Consider the following 22,179-nt stretch of genomic DNA (forward strand, 5'->3'; position numbering starts at 1 on the left):
TCGTAGTGCCAGCAACGCTGCCAACTCAGATGTAATGTGTGCACTGAGTTATTTCATCCTCTCTAACAAATCTGCAGGTATGGCGCGCCTCGCTGGAGATCTGTGACACTGAAATGAAATAGAAATATGACTTTTTCACTTCAATTATTTACAGGTTCTGTTAGGCTTTCTTGGATGAAATGCATTTGCTTCCAAATTGTGTCATTTGGAGGCCATTATGGTGGGAAAGGACAGAGGTTTGGGACAAAGACTGTTTGAGAAAGAAAATTTAACATAACTGAATGGAAATCTGTGGTATTTTATGGCTGAAACGATTATTGAAATAATCTTCAACTAATTTAGTAATTGATTAATTGTTAACTAGATTATACAGACTCACAAAAACAACAACATTCAGAGCAGCAATTAAGCCAAAGTTGTACAAAATTATATACATTTTTGCATTGAAGATAAAAAAACAACATTTGCCTGTAAATATTTTCTACCCAGAACTCCTGAAGTGAGATATTTCAGCTGGTTAAAATTATATAAACCAAATTTCCTATTAAGCACCTTTTCCAGTCCAATTATTAATCTATTAATCAAAAAAAATAATCAGCAGATCAGCTTTACACTGTATTGATCTTAACTCAATAAAAAATGCCTGAGCTTGTCGCCCTTTTCTACAAATTATCAAGTGTTTCTTTTCTTCTATAAAAATGGAATTAAAGTATTTGTTTATTTGAATATCTAATGCATTTCTGATCTGTATAAAAAAGGTTTAAGCAAACATCTGCAGAATTGGTTGACTTTTATTCGACTAATCGATTAATCTATAACAAAAATAATAGCTAGTTGCAGCCCTTATATATTTCTGTATCTAAATATGTTTTTTCTAGGAGTGTTGCAGAACTTCTATTAGCTGTAGGTCCAATTAAAATGTATTTCTCTTCAATTTAAATTTTCAAACAATAAAGGAACATTTTAAAAATAGAGATTATACAGATTTATGTATGCCACTGGGTTAATGAAATCCAATCAAAAATATAAGTAAAGTTTTGGGAGTAAACTTAGAGTTCTGACTTTCCAACTTCCAGCAAATGAAAGGAAATCTGAGCATTACAAAAGAAAAAACCGCTTGCTTTGACTTCCATTTTTGTCTATGTATGTTAGGTTATTTTAAGGCATAAATGTCTTTTAGAGCAACAGTTAGGATATTAAATATATTTTACTTTGCTCAAACACAAGGTAAATGAGGCAATATAACATTGATTAAAACCACTAATGTAATGTTTTGTGGTTGTACAGCTATTGTTGTTCTACTGGAGTCCACTATAAACTGAGACTAAAGATACTGATTGTCAATTATTAGTCCATAAAACAGAGTTGATTTATAAAAAAAAAAAATCCAAACTCAGCAGTCAGCAGATTGTTAGCTAAGCGTTGTACAAATATGGTGCTTTACAATACTATTAATGCATTTGAACTTTTTCATTTAACTTCAAACTACAACCACAAATCTAAATGTACTTAATTGGGATTTTAGTTTGTTGACCAACACAAGCATACATACCTCAAATGATGTGTAATAAATTTGCATTGAGCCCACTTGAGGCAATAAATGTAGAAACTACTTTTTGCTGCACCTGCTGCTGCAAATCTATTGTGGGATATCTCTAAATTTGCACATCTAGAGATTGAAATGTCTGCTCACTTTTACAAAACAGATCAATCTCAGTGAGATTGTAAAATCAGCATCTGTGGACATTAAGTTTCAAGTTCTGTCACAGATTTTCAATTATATCTGGACATTGACTGGGCCATTTTCATACATAAATATGCTTTTATCTACACCAGTCCATTGCAGCTCTCCCAATACGTTCAGCGATGATGTCTGAGTGAAATGTGAATTACCACCACAGTCCAAGTTATTTTTCAGCCTTTTAGCAGGATTTCTTACAGGATTCCCCTCTTTTTCAGTTCATCCATCTTCCCTTCCACTCTGACCAGATTCTCTCTGTTCCTGCCACAGCATTCAGGAACCCCAGTTTCACTGTGGGGATGATGTGTGTTCAAAGTGATTTGCAGTGAAATTTTTCCACCACATGCTATACAAAATATGTTCTTTGCTTTTCCTTTTTTAAAGGTTTTATTGGCTCTAGTGGTCTTTATTTGATAGTGAATTGACAGGAAAATTGGTAATAAGATAAATGGGAAAAGGTCAAAGGTCACCAGGCCGGGAATCAAACCTGTGACGACCACATGGAGTACTAAGGCTTGAATTTGTGGGTTATGCTTAACCCCTGTGCCACCACAGCGCCCCCAATTCCTTACATTTTCTGAACAAAATCATTCTTAGATAATGAGATTTTTGCCTATTTTGAGATATTTTAGGTAACTTCCAATCCCTGCCTGCTAACTCAACGTTTGCATTCGGAAGTGAAGATGGCTGCTAACAGATGCACAATTATACAAACATATATCTTTGAAATTCACACAAATGCAACAAGGGGTTTCTAAATGGTAACAACAAAACACTTGTCTTTTCCAGCAGCCATTATACAGCAGCTGACCAAACATGCTGGAGTTCCGGTAGCTAGGTGACAGACTGTGCTCTGCTGGGGTTGCTACGGAAACAGCGCAGTGCCCCTGGAATGTAACTCAACAACAAGCAGATTTTTGAAACAGGTCACTTTCCAGACCCCAAAAAACATTAACTTACTCCCAAAAGAACAACTGAGTGGTTTTTGGGCAGGTTTTAAAGGCACTAGAGATGCAAATGGAAGAATAAAAATGTGCAAAATATGAATGTTGCATAATAGATTATAACTGATACCATCTACACCTTCTCCCACATGTTTGGCGCCTTCCTTGCCCTGTGGAGAACCACAAAACCCATTCAAACACGCTGACATACATACAGGAGTATAGCTGGACTCTGTCTAAAAAATGAAAACATGTACTAGTTTAATTATTTCCTGTTCTATTTGTTTCGTTTAACAGAGATGATTTGTGTCTTTTGCATGTCTTTGCTTTCACTCTCTTTATTCTTATCCGTTGACATTCACAAAGAAAGCAGAAGAATATTTCCATATATGCTAAAAGTACTGCTTTCATGAAACTGACTGAACAGCTTCCAGGTCTGCACACTTTTAAGCTCATGTCAGACCAGTGTTAATGCTGGGAATAAATTAGTCTTGTCTGCGACGGCCCTACACGCAGCCTCAGCCTTTAATCTGCTGCCTGGTTTTCCTGAGCATCTTGATCGCTCCGTGGGTGGTCTCATACCAAAACAAGACTCTGTTTTTCCTCCCCGATATAAACGGAATGCCCTGGCCTTTTAGCACTATGCGCGTGTAACCGGGTTTTATTTTAACAATATTACAGCTGTGAAGTTTGTCAAAATTGGTTTATTTGTTCTCCAAATTAATTTTGTTCTGTCGAAAAGTCGTCTTCTCCTGATGTTTTCTCGCTATGTAAGTTCTGTTGGGCTGCTCTTGGCAGTTGGTGGTTACCGTAGCAACCAGTAACTGACAGTTTGTTCCCTTCTTTTCTTTCTGTTGCCGTCGGTAACTGTACTCTGTTTTTTTTACATTATATTTTAGACACATTTAATTACACAAAGGGTTTAATCTGTAATTTAGCTTTTTTTTAACAACTGTTATTTCCTAAGAGTTGCCTTTGAACCATAATAAATTAAACATTGACCAACATATTTGATGTGTATTAATAATTTTGATCAAAATGTAATGCTTGTTACTGGTTTTCTAAATTGTTGACAGTATGGGGTATTTTACGCGTTTGTATTCTTATGATGTAAAGCACTTTACTGCTAAAATATGCTACACAAATAAACTTGATTGATTGATTAATGTAGAGCATTTTAAGCACAACTGTTAAATGCTCATTGGAAACCAATGCTCTGTAGTTTGTTTAGGGTTATTTATGGTATTTTATTTAATGTATGAAGGCAGAAGATGCTGAACTGATCTTAACCACCAACTTGATTTTCTCTCTTTGCTACAAAGTAATGTTTCAGTTATCAATTGTATGATAGTCTCTTAAAGTGATATTTATATATGTATTTATTGTCACTTTTGTTGAAGATGAGGTTCGCTATGCTGAATAATGATATATACAGTATACATAATCAGTTGGCGCCTGTTTTTCTGTTGCCGTCGGTAGCAGTGAGGCAAAGCGGCTGGATTGATGCTAACCACCAACTTAATTTTCTCTCTTGTTAGAGTGTGTCTGTTGTGAAATCAACCTGCTGGACGTGAGACGAACAAAGAGCGGCTACATGTGAACAAAGGAAAACCACCTGAGAAGCTAATGAAATGAAATCAATGCAGAAACCCGATGGCCAGATTACCACATCAGAGTTTAATAAGGTTGCTCACCGATAAGGCTGAGCAGAAGCCCGGTGCTAACACAAAGGGAGGGCGGGGAACACATTGATCAGTTGCAGGACTTTATGCTGTCCCTCAGGCTGTCTTAGAGGAGCTATCAGCTAAGATTAGCTCAAGCAATTATGGCTGCTGCTTAATCAGCAGCTCAATACGCAATGTTATGCTTCATTCCTCCCAACTTGGCCGCTGCTAGTACCACATTTAACAGGGGGGAGAAGTCCGGAGGGCTTTTCTGCAGCATAAACACTAAAACACGTAAAGAGAAATAAAGCAGAAGGGCAGCACAAGAATTATTTAGGAGGAAAAGTGCATCTGAAAAACATAACAAAAGCAAAATAGACTTGTTGTAATCCCCTCGCAGGCTTGCAACAGAGTGTAAAGTTCATTAAGTTAGGTTAAACCAACTCTCGGGCTGTGTGCAAAGAAAAAAAGAGAGAAGGGAATGGCTTTTTAAGACTGCAGGCGAGAGGAACATCTGTTTGGAAGGAGGACGCCTAATTTAGAGAGCTGCTGTCGCTACTCTGCCTTTATCAAAGGCAAGCAGAGCCGCGCTGCCTCTAATGAGCGCCGCACGTGGCACACATATAAAACCCGGTGGGTGAAAGGTGCAAGTGTTCAGGCAGAGCGGTGCGTAATCTCAACGCCACACACTGGGAGAGCGGCAGCGGGAGAAGCTGCTGGGACCGTTTGACCAGACACGAAGCAGAGTTATCCCTGCAGTCAATTAAAAATGAATAAATAGCATCTGAAAAAGGAGGAAGCTCTGTCTCTTTACTTAACTCGTGTCTTACATACGCACAAAAATATGCCTGAATGATGCAGTTAGGACGTCATACGTGGAGTCTTTACTCATCTGCAAAAGGGAGAGGGTGAGAGATGAAAAACATTAGTTTTTGCTAAAACCAAATGCATCGATTTTGACTTCTGTAAGTCATTGTTCAAAAGAAAGCAATAAAATACAAAGAAGTGAGAAAAATGTGCTTAATTTGTCCATTGCTTTGCCACTATCTTATGCAGGTTAGTTTCTGTAATCCTAATAAATTTTGCATTTCTTATATTTTGTATTCTGGGCTCCTTTAGTGTTTAGATATACTACGCTAGTTATTAGCTAACTTGTTCCCTGTGTTTCGGTATTCATTTTGTCATTCCCCACTCAATCCCTTCAGCTGTCTTTAACTTCCAGCTTTTCAGTTAATCGGATTCACCTGTTTCCCATCAAGTAATCAACCTTACAGGTATTTAACTTATTGTCTTCATCCATGCATCTGTGCCAACAACGTCCTGTGAAAAGACCTATATCAGGGGTGTGTCCAAACATTTTGCACTGAGGGCCAAAATGCCATAGCTGAAAGCATTCAGGGGTCACAGTTTTCCTGTTTTTCCCAATTAAAAAATTTCTGCATAGCAATAAGTAAAATAATATTTTACATTTGCCTGTAAGTAAGTCATATTTTCTTCTACAACCTTTTCTTTGCTTAGCCAAATGTAATGGATGGGTGAGCCAAAGTCTGTTTTAGAGTAAAAACTTGAAATAAAATAAAGGATAACTAAAGAAAAATTATTTATGCTGTACTTGACATTTTCCTTCTAAGAAGATATAAACTCACCACAGAAAGTCTCATCCTAAATAAATTAGAAAAAGTTTCAGATGGCCAAATTTTTTTTATTTCTTGTAGAGAGAAGATAAAAGACGATTCCTTCAGATATTTAGATGTTTTTATCAGTTTTGTCCTCTACAAAGTGTGAGTTTATGCTGCATTTGATGCAGACGCCAGTTTTTAGACAATCAGTCGACCGTTTGTTTGCCCCCAGGCTGGGCCACAGTTACAGGGCCTCTCTACACGCTGACCTCTGGACATCCACACCAATCACACATGACCTCGGTGTACAAGTCAACATCACAGCACATTCATGTCATTGCACTCCCTCGGGGTTTTGCCAAATTTACTTGTATCGGACTGGTGAGTTAAGAGCAATAATGTTTCAGCTGCTCTCTCGCTCTGGATACGAGAGGGTTTGACATGAAAGAAAAAGCAGATTTTTTAGTAAAAAGTTTGGATCTTACTCAGGCCGAGTGATAAGAACTGACTGTTCTGATAAACTTCAGAGGCGACATTGTCATGAATCAAAGAAAAAATAATTAATTTGCAATATTTAGCAACAGTTTGGCAGTTACAGTTTGTCACAATTAATATGGTTCTGGGTGAATTCAACCTTTCAACTATTTCTGATCACACGTTGCCATTTTTATCCCTTCCTACTTACATTTCTTACGCTTGATTAAATTTTTTCATAAATTTAGGGGGAAAGAAATGTCAGCAAAAAAATGTAAACCCCCGATAGATGTAGATTTAAATGTACATTTGTTCCATTGATTGCCAGTTAACAGGGGAACTGAAAAGCTCCCTGATTGAACCTACATAACCACAAGTAACCCACAACCAGTTGATAATTTTCTAGATCATAGAAAATTATTGCTTATCAAAGCAGGTAAAATGGAGAACATTGGGGAACATTTTGTTCCTCAATGTTCTATCGCTGCAAAATGTCCTGTGGCGGACTGAAAAAAAAGGAAAGTATAAAATTTTGAAGGGGTGAAATATCAAGCATCTGTATTTACATTAAACCAGACTGAAACAACCAGACACACCATATAAAACCTTGTACAAGTTAGAATTGGTCTTTGGGCTGTAAAGAACGTGGGTTTTTTTTTACATTTTTGCACAAAATCATTCTTACATGAGGAGATTCTACTTAGTTTTGCCTATTTTGAGCTCCTTTCAGAGTGTCTTGTGTGGAGAATTATCCATTCTCCATGCTGAGCTCTTGATGTACGAGGTTAAAGAAGAGTCAGTTGAATTCATGAATTCCATTTATTAATACCAAAATACAGCTGGTCCATTATGACCTGCCACCTTTAGAAGGTAACAGACAAAATGGCACCCCAGAAGAGTTTGTGATCTCCTTTGTTAGCCCTTTCTAAGTTACGCCCCAAAGAGGGCATTCCCTAGTGTGTCCATTCCTCTACCCATAGCTCTCATTTACATTTCCTAAGATGTCCTTTCCTCTAGCTTTAGCTTAGCAACTAGCTAAAAGGCATAGAAGGAAAACACAGAATTATTTACTCTCAACACTTGTCACTTTAAATTTAAATAAGAATAAGCTCCTGCTGGCTGCAGCATAAAAATGGCTGCAAATTCATGCGCAATTATACAGCTGTACATCTTTTAAAAGCAAAAGCGGAGCCCCCTGCACAACCAACAAGAATGTAGCAAGTTGCTTCTGATTGGTTAAGTCGACAACCAAACACTTATCTTTTCCAGCAGCCATTGTAGAGCACATACAGTGGTAAAGCCAGCTGACCAAATGTGCTGGAGCTCAGCTTGGGTTGCTAGGTGAACTCTGCCAGTCACCTAGCAACCCGGTTGCTAGGTAACCAGGTTGCTAGGTGATAAGCACCCTAGCAACCCAAGTTCCTAGCTTGGGTTGCAAGGAGCAGAGAGGTTTTCTGCTCCTCTTCCAGACAGCAGGAAACATTAACTTATTGGTTGTTTTTTAAACTCTTAGAAGCAGTTCTTAGAAGCAGCAGAGATGTACAATAATATGCAAAATGTAAATTTTGAATAATCCCCCTTTAACAAATGTGTAAGGCATTTCTCCACACACAGTATGAAACAAAACACCAGTTAAGGATCTATTTTTCTAAAGTCTCATGCAAAATGTATCCTCAAATACCTCTGACCAGGGTCACAGCCCTTCACTCAACCTATTAAAAGTTTTCTACTTAACAAGCTTGGCCCTTTTGTATTAGCACATTGCTGATGAAACAAAACAGCCTCTTTGACAATAAGCTTGATAACGGAGACGGAAGGCTGAAAACAACAATAAGAGCTGACGCATGAAAGGAGCCCCCAGTTTCTGTGAAACCCCTCATCTTCTTCTCGAAGGGCAATTAGGCTAATAAGACGACGACTAAAGAATATGACCAGCCAAGGAGACTGAAAGCTAATAAGCTGCATGTGATAAGTCTTTGACCCCCTGCTGAGGTTACAGCAACATTTTGACTTCAGTGCCATCACAATGTTGAGTTTTTTTTAAAGAAGATGGTGGTCAGAATTTATAAAACATAATTACACTAAACCTAGCAAAAAACTAGAAATCGTAATTTATTCACACATTTCTAGTTTGTTTATGTATACGTCTTTCATAGTTTACAAATTCTTCTGTTTAAAAATAAAATGGATGTTTGGTTGAAGATTGAAGCCTAAATGTCGGTTCTATTTTTACTGTGACTGAAAAATGTAAATATACAGAGTGGAAAAATTTCTTATAAATTCAAAAAGATCTCAAAACATCTTATATGCTCAATTTAATGGCATTTAAGGATCTTTAAAAGTGATCTATTGTTTTTTCTTTAACAGGTTAGAAAAACTCTATGGGTTATACGAAACATTAAATTTTCTTGCACAAAATTATTCTTAATCTGCTGAGTTCTGCCGATTTTGAGCTCCTTTCAGAATGAGCTCTTTTAGGTCGTCTTGTTGCTTTAAATCCAAATAAGGTGCTGCTGGCCACGCCCCCCAAATCAACGCTTGCATTACCTAAAAATGGCTGAAACAGATGCGCTATTATAAAATTATACATCTTTGAAAAGCAGAAGTGGAGCCTCCTGCACAAACAACAAGAATGCAACAGGTGGTTTCTGGATGGTAAGCCAACAACAACTTGTCTTTTCCAGCAGCCGTTGTACAGCGCACACAGTGGTAAAACCAGCTGAATAAACATCCGGGAACTCTGCTTGGGTTGCTAGGTAACGGCGCAGTGCCTGTTAATTGTGACTTAACAATCGGGAGGTTTTTAAAATGGCTCATTTTCCAGACACCAATAAAACATTACCATATTGCCAAAGAAACGGCAGGTGGTTTTAGAAGCAGTTGTGACTAAAACGGAAGCATAAAAACATGCAAAATGTGAATTTTCATAACAGGTCCCCTTTGAGAAGTTGTCACCGACTTCTTTGCATTTGCAAAGAAGCACATTATTATTTTCTTTCAGGGTCAAGTTATGTCTCGTCTTAGCCTTTTGTACCGCCGTTCTTTTTTTTGGCTGTTCAAAACTAGAATTATTTGGGTAGAAAAAAGATGGGACATTTTGTACAGAGCATTCATCCTTACAGAAGGACGTTTTGTACCCACTCTGATAACCAATGAATTGAAGCTACTTTCTAAAATCTACTCAATCTACTAAAATTAAGTGTATCTATGTGTCTCCAGTAAATAATATCTAACTGGAGAACATTACAGAGAATTGTTTTGGTGTTTTATTCACACTGTAAAAAAAATTCTGTTGTTTTTACAAAAAAAAACTGGCAGCTGTGGTTGCCAGAATAATTCTGTAGAAAACACAGTGAACATGTAAGCTGTTTTACTGACCAAACAGTAATTACAACAGTGTTAAATTGTGAAATAAACAGATTTTCCCATAGTTTTGCACAAATTTTTACTGTGATTTGAAAAGGGTTATTTTTGCAATAAAACAGTTTTATCAAGTAATTTTAACCAACTTTTTCTGATGAATTATCATAATAATGCTGTTATTTTACACTTTTTTCCAGTAATATTTACCCAGTTTTTGTTTGTTGTACAAAAAACTTCATTTAGTCCTACTGATAAAATACCTTTGAATAACAGATTAAAACTGTTAAAATGTCAATTTAAAACATTTTATTAATACTTTCTGAAAAACAGAAATTTGCTCTAAATATTTTTCTTTTTACTAATAATTATATTTTTAAATATTTATAAGCATCAAATTTCAACAAACATTTTCCACTTAAAGGAAACTTTAAAACACAAGGAAGCCCAATATAAATTGTATCTATGATAATCTTAAAAAAATACACATACACTTACATGCCTTTGAAATATTTGTTTTTAATGAAGTTCTCATTTGTCTTTTCTAAACATCATGAAGCACATGAAGCAAATGCACCTGCTGAATAGATATAAATTTCTTCAACCTTTTTAACTTTATCAGAAACAGTATGAGAACCAACTTTCACCCCATTTTTTTTGGAGGGTGGGCTTGAAGATTATAACATACAATACATTTCTATTTCCAGTATACATTTTAATAATAATGTTTGTTTGCTTCAAAAGTTTTTCTTTTTTAGAAACAATTCTATTTTCAAATATCTATAAACATCAAATTTCAACAAACATTTACCAGTTAAATGCAAATTTAAAACACAAGGAAGCCCAATATAAACTGTATCTATAATGATAATTCAAATTTTTTTTTAGAAACAAATAAACATTTTAATTGAAAACATATTTTCAATGAAATTCTCATTTGTCCTTTCTGACATGGAGCAAAATTCAGCCACTGAACAAATATAAATATGTCTTTTCAACTTTTTTAACTTCAGCAGACACAGTGTGAGATGCAACATACATTTACAAATCTATTCAGCTCTGTTAAGATTAAACACTGTCTTGATAACTCACTGACTTTAGTCCTTTCTCAAACATCACGCCACTCATGATCCGAAAGTTCCTGGATCAAGGTGAGTACACGGGGGTTCACACGCAGTCTGGGTTTACGGGTTTCTTCCACCTTACTGCCCTTGTCTGGGTTGATTGAGAAGAAACACCTTAAGATAAAGAGGACAAACAGAAAACTACATCAAAATGTGCTTCACAAAGAAATAAACATTTTATTCAAGATATAAAAGTTGTCAAAAGTCAAATTTAACTCCCTACAATTAAAAAAAACAAACAAAAAACTCATACCTCTGCAGAAACTCCAGTGTAGACGCCAGCCCCGATGGATAATGTATGTTAAAACAATAATAGCTCCCAAACATCATGCAGAGGGCAGAAATAAAACAGGAGATGTTGTTGTTTCCAATCTGTTGATCCACACTCAGCATGAATCGTTTAGCATGGAAGCAGGATTGACCTAAGGAGAAAGAACAAATAAATTTAGACTCCTGATACAACAAAACAATGACATTTATATGAAAAATAACAAATTAAGTAAAAAGTACAAAAAAAATATTAGTATAGTAAAAGCATAAGAAAATAATTGAAAAAAAAACAAAACAATATTAAACAAAATGTCAGATGGACAAAAGGGCAAAGAAAGGGGACAAGACAACAAAAAAGACAAAAGGTCAAAGAAACTGGAAAAACAAAAAAGAACTCACCACACACAATGATAGTGGGAGTCAAGGAGACATTCTCCATCCGTACTTCTTCAGCTAGGCATGTGTCCTCCACACAGAAGAACATTGCTTCTTCATTTTCATTGAAGTAGCAGAGAAGTAGGAGCATCAGCTCTTTAACATCTTCAGAGTAACCGTCCAGTTCTCCCCTTAACATCTTCAACTTTGTCTGAGCCTGGAAAAACCTTTTGTTTTTGTTCACACAAACAGTGTTCATGTAGTTCAGCAGTCTTTTTCCCTTCATATCCATGTTCCTCATGAAGGTTTCCTTCAATCCAAGTCCAGTAAGTTCCTTGTAGTGTACAGCCATCCCAGTATCATGAAATAAAACAGGCCAGGCTTCCAAGACATCTTGAATGCTTTTCCCCTGGTTAATATCTTTGCGCTGTGAGTAGAAAGTTGTCCTCAGTAATTGTTTCATCTCCTCAGGATTGGCCTCCTTCTGCAGAGAGATCATCTTGAGCTTGTCCTTCTTCTGTTGCTGACTTTCAGCAGTTTCTCCAAGAGGAAGGAATTTTACATTCCAGTTGATACACCCATAGGTGTCCTGAATTGCAGCTCTCTGTTCCTGAGGAATTTCATCTGTGTCAGAGTTTTCAGAGCAGCGCTTTTGCTTTCTTATTTTAGGCATTGTAGATCGCTTCACGTTGTCAATTCGATATTGAAGTTGTTTGACGAGTGAATGATAGCCAGGGCCAATGACATCTCCATCGATAACGTCTTGTAGAGATTTTGGATATTTTGCCACCATCTTCTTTGCAACCTCTGTAGAACTCCTTTTACCCAAGTAAGAACTTTTTTGCATCATTTCAGACACCACAATCCTGACCATCTCCTTCCTCATTTTTGGACTTGGTCGTTTACCTCTCTCTAATGCCTGCATCAGTTCTTCTGAGAACTTTTCCCATGGTATCTCAAAGGTGTCCACCCAGTCTGCTGCAGATGTCTGGTTGCTGCTGGAGGAGTTTGATGACACACTTAGCAGGGACTGCAAAGACTGCTGTGATGGAGGAGTATCTGGTGATGCATTACTTGAGGACCTGCTGGTTTCAGGGGTCCGGCCTTCAAAAACACAAAAAAACAAATAAGTTATCAGAACTGAATATGAATATCAGTGTTTAATGGTTGATTTTTGCTTTTCTACAATTTTACTTACATCTGAATTTCCAAGCAGCAAGTGCCTTTCTGGCTTGAATTGGTCTTAATGCTGACAGCAAGTCTTCCTCAACAATGAACTGGAAGTCATCATACGTTTCTACTCCAATTGACTGTAAAGTCTCCTCGAGAATGTCTTTTGAAGCCTCTGCAAGATCGGGCAACACTTCACTGATAGCGCTGCGTAAAAATGTTTGCTCAGCCATTTCTGGAATAAAATCAGACAAAGTAATGGTAAAAAAAACAAGATCACCGTAATATAACATGTATTCAACTATGTACAAATTAAAGAGACTCATACTTAGTGTCAAACAAAATATCGTGCCTGATTCACACTTTTTAGTCATGTACATCCTTAAATTTTTAGTCAAACTTCTCTCCCTGTTTTTTCTTTATTATTTTTGTTCACATCAACATATCTGTTTTAAGTGGACTTTCCATCATGGTATATAAAGACATTTTTATTTTGAAAACACACTGTGTTTCAGAGGAACAACTTGTTGTCCATTTACCTGATAAGAGGTCAAAGGGTAAAAGTCAACCAAGTCATTTATGTTAAAGCTCTCAGAAGGCCCATCGTTTTCTGACAGACTAACGATCTTATTTGTAGTTTCCTTGTACAAAACATCAATGTTATCCACAGAAAAATCTCTATGTTTACGGGACATATGAGCTGTGAATGATGATTTGACGCTGAAAACCTTTTTGCAGGCTTTTACTGGACATGCTACAGGCCGCCCCTCCATTATATGCTCCTTTAAATGAGCAACGACTTCTTTCACAGTTTGGCTTCGGTGCCCACACAATGAAATGGTGCATTTCAATTTAGCAACAATGGCTTTGGCTGATTCGGGTTGTGAAGCCACGTTGTGAACTCGGTAAAAATGAGTTTTAAACGCTGCATATGTACAAAATGTCCGCTTACATTCTGTGCCGAGGCATTTGAATACACAACTGGGCTCGTTTCTGTGCACAATGCAATGCAACACATAGCCCCTCAATGATTCGAGTGTTTTACAGCAAAACGTACATGTAATCATGTCTAAACAATTTCAGCCTACCCAACAAGTTACACGTGTTGCAGGTGCAGCAAAAAATTATTCGACTGCATATTGTTCCAAGAAGCAATATGACGCCTTAAAAACAAAATTTAATCTCCCCAGAAACACAAATTACCGTGCCTTTTACGTTTGAAGAAAATAAAGCTTAACTTACATTTGCTGAAAGCTGACGAGGTCCAAACAGCGTTCTTTTCTTTGTCGAGGTTTGAGCACAATTCAGCTTCTTCTGAGATGAGAACCGTTGAACGAACTTGTTCAAAACAGCTTTCAGGCGCCAGGTAAGCGGACCAATCAGAGAGCAGAACAGACCGCGCTGTCCAGCGAATGGGAGAAGTTGAGCACAACGCGGTGATCTCTGTCTTTCTTGCAGTAGCCGAACTTTGAGCTTATAATGGCAACGGTGAAGGTAAAAAATCCAGTGTTAGCAAAAAAAAAATTAATAAATAAAATACATGTACCAATAAGCAAGTACATGACTTCCTTGTTGATTCAGGTGTTTCCTCCACGTTAGTCGTGAAATATGAAGAAATGATCCGATCAAAATTGACAAAGAATAAGTAAATGAATTAAAGAGGAAATGACAATTTAAAGAAGTGGGAAAACACAAGTGAATATAAATAGATAACTAGTAAACAAAATTGAAAGTAAACAATGTGGAATCATAATTACGTAATTCCACATTAATTTCCAAATCTATTCATTTATTCATTTATTTCATTGTCCATCCATCCATACATCTTCCACTTATCTGGAGTTGGGCAGCAGCTTAAACAGGGAAGCCCAAACTTACTTCTCCCTAGCAAAAAAAATGGTAAGCTAGCTTCCAATTCATTTGGATTTAATAATCACAGAATGTAAATGTTAGTTTTTCACTGCTGAAATGTAAAAATGTTGTGAAGGGTACAACTTTTTCCATTAAACATACAAAATGTGTGTTTTCCACAACAAAGTACAGTATTATTTGCAATTTTCTATTTTAAAATTTACAATAATTTTCGGTTCTACATTATACAACATCATACTGTTAAATGAACAAAATATCATTGTGTTTTTCTTTACGAAATTTTTCTGTCATGATTTCACAGATTTTTACTGTTTATTTTACAGACTTTTTTTACAGTGCAGCTACAGTCAACAGAAGATCAGTGATCGTACATTCAGCGGCAATTCTAGACTAAATTTATCAGGTCAGTGTGATTTCATGGGGGCACCAAACAAAATAATGAAAAATGAAAACAAACAAACAAAAAATCAGGGCAATGTTATCACATAATCCACAAAGCCAAAGCTACTTGTTGCTCTGCATCTACGGTTTGTAGATCCCTGATGAAAACTGTGATATAAGCTAAAGGTGCAACACCTTAATGTGAGATTTAAGCATTTCAGTAACTATTTTTTTCATAACTTGCGAAAGTACTTAACTACAAAGACTGAGTAACTATTACGTAGCTGTTTAGGCTCAATGAGTCCAAAACAGAGGAGCATTCTGCATGTATAAAACAGTTTTGCAAATTAACAAGTTATTATTTTTTACAGGAAATGGAAGTGGGAAGTGATGCACCACCAATGATTTTCCAGAGTGAAGGAGCTTCTCTAACATGTGCCAAGATCAAAAGATGCTAAATCTACTTTATGACTTTTTAAATCGTCATCATGATGTGCTAGATGGTAAAATAAAGAGAATTACAGAGAGCAGAGATAAGTTACAAGGGAACTAAGGATGGAGGCAGTCCGCCAACAATTATCTTCCTGTGTGAAACATGAACTGAGCATGTAAAATAGTTCCTATCCTATCTGTTACTCTGACATAAAACAAAAAATACAAAAACAAAAATCTTTTAGAAATGTAAGTGAAAGCTAATTTATTGTTTTTTATTTATCACTGCCTTACTTTTAATCAAACTGCTACTCTTAATGTTCTGATTGCTGATGAAGCATCCTATCGTGTCTATGATTCAAGTTTAAATATTTGTTAGGTTTTTTGTTAAATAACCGACCGTTGGAGACAATGGTGAAAACCTGCTATGATGTTTCAGAGATCCAGATCAGTTTCTGTTTCCTGGACAACTTGTTCTGGATTTAAACTCAATGAAGGCAACAACACGCTTATAAACTGATAACAGAACCGCACTTCAAAAAATCCTGAGCTACTTTTTAAAGCGTTAAGGAACATTAAGTACTGGATTCTGGTTTAGTTTTTACTGGGGGTTCCCATCTTTTTGACTACTTGTGCTTTTTAGCTCTACATCACATGTGTCAAACTCAAGGCCTGGGGTCCAAACTCAGTCCGCCACAACTTTTTATGTGGCCCTCTAGATTCAAGTCACCAAATTACATCCTTCAATCCCTCCATTTGTTTTGCGCAAATTCATGCAAAATTAACAGATCCCTGCAGTTTTTCATGCTAATGCATAACTGTGAGTTTACTAAAAATTTTACGCTAAATTAGTCAAAAACATGGGGCTTATGTGATGCAAACTCCCACCTGCAGGCGGCAGTATTTTTTTACTTTTGCGACACTTCTTCCTCAGCCTTACTTGATGTTAGGGTGTAGTCTGTGATCAATACAGAGTAACAAAAAGTCACATTTAATGTCAAACATAAACACAAATATTAAAATTTTTCTTGCAAATGTGTCTAAATTTGCACCGCAAATCCGTGATTTTAATTGCAAAAAGTTTCCCCAAAAATCACGAAATTCTGGAAGGACTTATTTAACTTTAAGATCTTATCGATATCTATTAATATTTGATCAGTATATTAATGGGTTTCATCAATACATTGTGGCACAAACAGCCTTTGAGGACATGGTACAAAATTAACATGATCATTAATTAGCTGGGCTGCACAGTGGCGCAGTTGGTAGCACTGTTGCCTTGCAGCAAGAAGGTCCTGGGTTCGATTCCCGGCCGGGGTCTTTCTGCATGGAGTTTGCATGTTCTCCCTGTGCATGCGTGGGTTCTCTCCGGGTACTCCGGCTTCCTCCCACAGTCCAAAAACATGACTGTTAGGTCAATTGGTTTCTCTAAATTCTCCCTAGGTGTGAGTGTGTGTGTGCATGGTTGTTTGTCCTGTATGTCTCTGTGTTGCCCTGCGACAGACTGGCGACCTGTCCGGGGTGTACCCCGCCTCTCGCCCGGAACGTAGCTGGAGATAGGCACCAGCAACCCTCCCGACCCCATTAGGGACAAAGGGTGAACAGAAAATGGATGGATGGATTAATTAGCTTACATTTATCTTGTAAAAAGCTGATGCTAAAATTTCCACTAAAGCTAGTCCAGGTACTATGTCACTGTTGGGTTTGGGTTCTAGATGTGATGATAACTGTAAAGCTTCTCATACAATGAAGCCATGTCTAGGGGATCTTTGTGTAAATCACTATCAGGGCGCCACTGAGTCCTTATTAACTGTCTTTGCTTTCAAACAAGATAGTAATCCAGCTATAATTAGGGATCCAGTGTCACACACGTCGCGGCAATCCGCTTTACAGTGAAGAAGAGGAGTAAGAGGGGAAAGCTGCCTCGAAGTAAACAAACAGACAAGGCCACAGGAGCAAAGTGAAAGGTGGAGATTGCATTAAAAGTGGAGTAATGAGGACACTGGTGTGGTGGACAGACAGGACACAAACACATGCTGGAGGCAAAGTGATGTTTATTACAGACACAGGAAAGAGAAGATGATGTTTCATGCTTTAGTTTTTATTAATCAGTCACAGAGGAGGGGAGTGAAGCAGGAAGAGGGCTGGACACATGAAGTTATGAGGCGACGAAACAATGAATGAGTACATGGCTTCACCCCTACTACATCCAACTTTAGAAACTGACGGAGAGCACTCATGCACAAGCACACGGCGTAGGTGTGATGGTTGCAACACGGTGCAGCAGGCTGGCTGCAGTGCCTGATAGGAGTATTATGTCATTCCACAGAATGAGCCGGCTACATTTTTCTTTCTTTTTTATTCGTCTTATAAAGACGAGACGTAAAGAAGGCGAACAACACCGCCAACTCCACCTACCCTCCAACCAAACCTGCATCACATCATCATCATCATCATCATCATCCTGATCCGCACCAAGATTCATCATACTCACCACATTCGCTTCCTGGGTGGAAGACAATGTTCTTTGTTGACAGCGGTCACCCCCAGAGCCAGCTGCATAACAGTAATGTATTTCTGGTAATTCACCATGGTACTGTCCACCGCTACTAAAAATCCAACCCAAAGAAAAGCGCAGGTGATCATATATTTCTCTATTCCTCCTTGGCATCCGCCTCCGCTGCGTCTTCCGCGCTCAGCATCACAACGCCATTTCCAGCGCTGAAGGACTGACAGTGAAAACACTCCCCAAGGAGCTGAGCGAAAGGTGCCGTACCGCTGCGACCCATGTCTGCAATGACACGCTTGCCGGGCTCTAGCGCTCGGAACCGGACCGCCGATCCATTCGATTGGTTATTTATCAGCGAGCTGTTGAGGTGGGGGTTTTTTTTGGTAATATATATTTATATATAAAATAATGCACACGGTCAGGATTTGGACATTATCTCCTTCCTCCTGCCTCCTCCCTCCCTCCTAGCCAAGGTTGGAAACACTCTCTTAAAAACGCTGCAGCGTCCAGGCGTCCGCGCGCGCGCGTGGGTGCGTGGAGGGAGGGGGGGGGGGGCGCGCGCACGCGTGTGTTTGTGCGTAGCTGTGTGTAAGCTCAGTGTAATCAGAAGGGAGGAGGAGGAGGAGCGTGGAAGAGAGGGAGGTAGCTTGGAGTCGTTCAGAGATGCTGTACTATCTGTTCGGGAAGCCCAAAGTTTGCCTAAATAAATTACACCTCGCCTCTCCTGTGGAGAAAGCGGAGACGCTTGGTGTTACGCAATAGTTCCCGGAAGCAGGGGAAGCTGCTACAGGGGCGTAGCTGGAAACTGAGATCTCCCTGAGCACCTTGGTCCCCTCTGTGAAGGGCCAGTTGGAGAAAAATGAAATTAAAGAAGAAGGGTTTTTTTGTGTTGCTGTTGCACGTATTGCAAGATTAAAGTTGAAATAACTAGATTAAAAAAACATATATGCAGTATATATAGGATGCAATCAGACCATAACCAGTGGCTTCACACATTGAATAGCTTGCATGCTTTAAATGATTCAATCATATAGCAGAATATTCTAGGTCCTGTTAAGAAATTTACAAAAGATATTTCAAGATTATCACCAGACAAACACTGATAAAATATTTGAGTATTTCCACGCGTGCCAAACTAATGTTAACATTTATTTCTGCAGCGCTGCTCGGCGGTGTTGTGGTTGTCACCGTTGCCTCACAGCAGCAACATTTCTGCTCTAAATCTGAGCTATCCTCTCCTTTTATCGGTTGCTTCCCACACATCGAGGCCTGCGCGGATTGTTTTACGTTACTCTCGTCTTCTTCTTCTTCTTTCCTCTGTTTTGTTTATACTTTCAGAAGGCTATCCTCAGGAGTTGCTGTTTACATAATCAAACTTTACAAGTTTACATTAGTGACATTTGCAAGTGTTATTCCTAGGGCGACTGCGCTACCCTGATATGTGTTGCCAATGGTGACAACTGCCTCATATGGACAGGAGATTAGGCATCTTTCACAAACACCAAACAGCTGCTTTGCAGACGGTTCTCCTCTTGCTAGTGAATTTCTAACTCGGAGGAAAAAAAGATGGCCATAAGAAAGTAGATCTATAAACTATCACTGGACACACACCGGCCCTGCAGGGCGGACACAGAAGGGGAACAGACTGCTGAAGCTGTAAGTTTCCTACGATTATATTTGGCAAGACAAAAATTAATCAAAAGCTACTAAACCTTTGACAACTTCATGCTGCGTTAGTCTTTACTTTTTAGTTTCATAAGATTTACTTGATTCATTTTCAGTTTAAAATGAGCATGTCACATGTTGACATAAACAAAAATTTTGAGTGAAAAGGAGTAGCTTGAAGAAAAAAATCTTTTCAAAACGTCAATTTGCTAAACTACAGTTTAGCAACTAAGCACCAATTAGCCATCCATTTAGAAACAGCTTTAAATACAAAACAGGCTAAATGTATATGTAAAAATTACAATAGTGAACGAAAAACATTATCTTTGTAATGATATAGCACTCAATATACTTCATTATGCCTTAATAAAATATTATGTTTTATTATTTCCTTAAAAGTAAAAATTTATCCTTTCTCCTTGGTTTCATCAGACAGATTATTCCATAAACATAAATATAAAGTTCCATTTATTTATATACATATATATTGCTTTTTCTGACCCTCCCCAATTATAAATGCTATCTCTCTTATTTTTATTTATCTTTTCACAATTATTTATTACAAACAGGTTTTAAAAAACAAGAGAACAAGCAATCAGTGGGAGAGAGAATTAAATTATTCGTTTACCACCACTTGTCTGTTTGAAAAGAAGTAACAAGAAGTGAACATTTATTTAATGAAATACATTTTAATAAATCTTTTTTGCAAATGTGCTGGTATGATACTATTCTGTATTTTAAACATAACTTGCAGAATATAAATAATCCACCAAGTTGTGAGATTTCATTAATTTTAAGTTGAAGAACAAAGGATTTGTTGGATCTCTGCAAAGTTTTCTGCTTATAAAAAGATAATTTGTTTTCTGTTTAGTTCCCTCTGTGTTTATTTCAGTTTTTATTCTCTTCAGTTTCTTGTCAAGCTTTTGGTCAGCAGTGGGTTTTTTTCCTATTTGTGCTCCACCTCTCACTGTTAAATCATGATCACTGATGGTAGCCGAGGTAAATGAGGCCTGTAGAGCTTCAGATGCTCTCAGCTCTTCTGTGACCGCCTGGACTGGAGTGGTTGGTCTGAACGCTAACCCTTTCCTGATTGATGGATGTCTATCCTTTTTCTCATCCGTTCTTGAATTTCTTTAAATTTGGGACTTAATGTGCTGCTTTTTGAGATCTTCCAGCCTACTTCATGTTGTCAGACAGGCCTTATTTATTTGCAGTTATCAGTGTGTGTATCATGAAACAAAACAACAAAAAAGAAGTGGCTAATCACATCTATAGCATTATTTAACATAAGAGAAAATTATATTTTCACATTGAGCCCAATTGGTTAGGATATGGGTTTTTTTCTTAACAACTAAAATCATAATTTAAGTTCAGCTTCTGTTACTTAAACATAACATAAAGGTTATATTTCAATTTACAGGATGATCCAAAACAGCTATGTTTGACAAAAGGAGATCGGAGACAAGAAAAATACTGTTTTAAGCATAATATACACTCTTGACCTTTTCAAGAGTGTATATTACTGACTGGGGATGCAAATGGCATGAGTGATATTTATACTTTTGAGCATAAATACAGTAGAAAGGAGAGCTAGACTAAATAACATGAGTGAAACTAAAGACAACTTAACAATAAACCAAGAAAGGAAAACACAAATCTAAATAAACTAAATAGAAATACACAAAAAACAATAAAATCTAACAATAAGGAATGATCTTATATGGCAAGACCTTTCGAGCAATAATGAATTCAGGTGACTGAACAGAATATGAACGGACCAGAGATGAAATAAACACACAGACAGGACCAAAACAACAAATTATGAAAATAGACCTCAAGAAAAGAACTGATATGGCAGAAACTATGACGCATAAATAAGCCAAATAAAACGATCCCAAACCAGCAGCCAAAAGACAAGAATTATGACAGGAAAGCAAAATTTTTTTATTCATTCATTAGAGCTGCAGTGTGTAACTTTTATATAAAAAATGTGTCATGACAGTATGATATCAGACAGATCATCTGTGAAAAAACGAAAAAGAAAATATCTTCTGCCTTCTCCCAAAAACTAGAAAAAAACTAGAAACAACCAATCAGAGCCAGGAGGCGGGTCTTAGCGCTGTCAATCAGGCTCATGCTCTCTGCTACAATACAGCTTCTCCCCATCGGGAATGTTAGCACTGATGGCGGTGAATAAACGTTTTTCCTGGAACGGTGAGCTGTTTCTCCACCATTAGCACATTTAGCAGCGCATTCACAAGAATGACTGACAGCGCTAAGATGCTCCTCCAGGCTCTGATTGGTTGATTTTCTTCAGACAGCAACAGCAACCCATGGAGAAAGACAAATGTATTCAAAATGATCTGTGTCATATAACACTGTCACAACACGGTGATAGGTTTAACAAATATGTTAAAAAAAACATTTTTTATAAAACGTTACAGCTTTAAACAATTAATTTCATTTATTAATTTGTTCATGTAGTGAAATTCTTCTACAAAAATTCACGAGTTCCTTCTCCAGATTTGTTTATGTATTTGCAGCAACACCTGAACTCGTTGTTATGGAGACGGGCGGCG

General features: G+C 37.4%; 2 protein-coding genes across 9 annotated transcripts in view; both read right to left on the reverse strand.

Moving 5' to 3' along the window:
* Positions 1 to 18,422, reverse strand: part of tjp1b (tight junction protein 1b) — a 99,078-nt gene extending 80,656 nt beyond the window's left edge. For 4 of the 7 annotated variants that reach the window (XM_028005179.1, XM_028005197.1, XM_028005187.1 and 1 more), the window contains exon 1: positions 17,921 to 18,419. In XM_028005179.1, the coding sequence (XP_027860980.1) occupies positions 17,921 to 18,072 (152 nt within the window). In that variant the 5' untranslated portion in view covers positions 18,073 to 18,419. Of the gene's footprint in view, positions 1 to 17,920 lie in introns of all 7 variants that reach the window. The other 3 variants (XM_028005224.1, XM_028005233.1, XM_028005206.1) reach the window with 3 other exon arrangements.
* LOC114136931 (uncharacterized) lies at positions 10,303 to 14,344 on the reverse strand. Of its 2 annotated transcripts, XM_028005368.1 has the most exons (6): positions 13,984 to 14,344; positions 12,770 to 12,976; positions 11,596 to 12,675; positions 11,180 to 11,348; positions 10,895 to 11,040; positions 10,303 to 10,382 (listed from the first exon to the last, which is right to left on the reverse strand). In XM_028005368.1, exons 2-5 carry the CDS (start codon positions 12,972 to 12,974, stop codon positions 10,911 to 10,913), a joined length of 1,584 nt encoding a protein of 527 aa, XP_027861169.1. In that variant the 5' UTR covers positions 12,975 to 12,976; positions 13,984 to 14,344; the 3' UTR covers positions 10,303 to 10,382; positions 10,895 to 10,910. The 2 variants fall into 2 exon arrangements, with proteins under 2 accessions (XP_027861169.1, XP_027861161.1); XM_028005360.1 differs by lacking the exon at positions 10,303 to 10,382 and having other exon boundaries at positions 10,389 to 11,040; positions 13,984 to 14,343.
* Positions 18,423 to 22,179: the final 3,757 nt, after the last annotated feature.

This window comes from Xiphophorus couchianus, chromosome 2 (assembly GCF_001444195.1).
Source record: "Xiphophorus couchianus chromosome 2, X_couchianus-1.0, whole genome shotgun sequence".
NCBI lineage: Eukaryota > Metazoa > Chordata > Actinopteri > Cyprinodontiformes > Poeciliidae > Xiphophorus > Xiphophorus couchianus.

Bases quoted from the DNA above. Each gene is read 5' to 3' on its own strand.
- LOC114136931 (XM_028005368.1), bottom strand. From the start codon at position 12,974: ATGGCTGAGCAAACATTTTTACGCAGCGCTATCAGTGAAGTGTTGCCC. The intron at 12,676-12,769 runs GTAAGTAAAATT...GTGTTTTTGAAG, and splicing joins TGCTGCTTGGAAATTCAGAT to GCCGGACCCCTGAAACCAGC. The intron at 11,041-11,179 runs GTATGAGTTTTT...CTTTATCTTAAG, and splicing joins ACACTGGAGTTTCTGCAGAG to GTGTTTCTTCTCAATCAACC.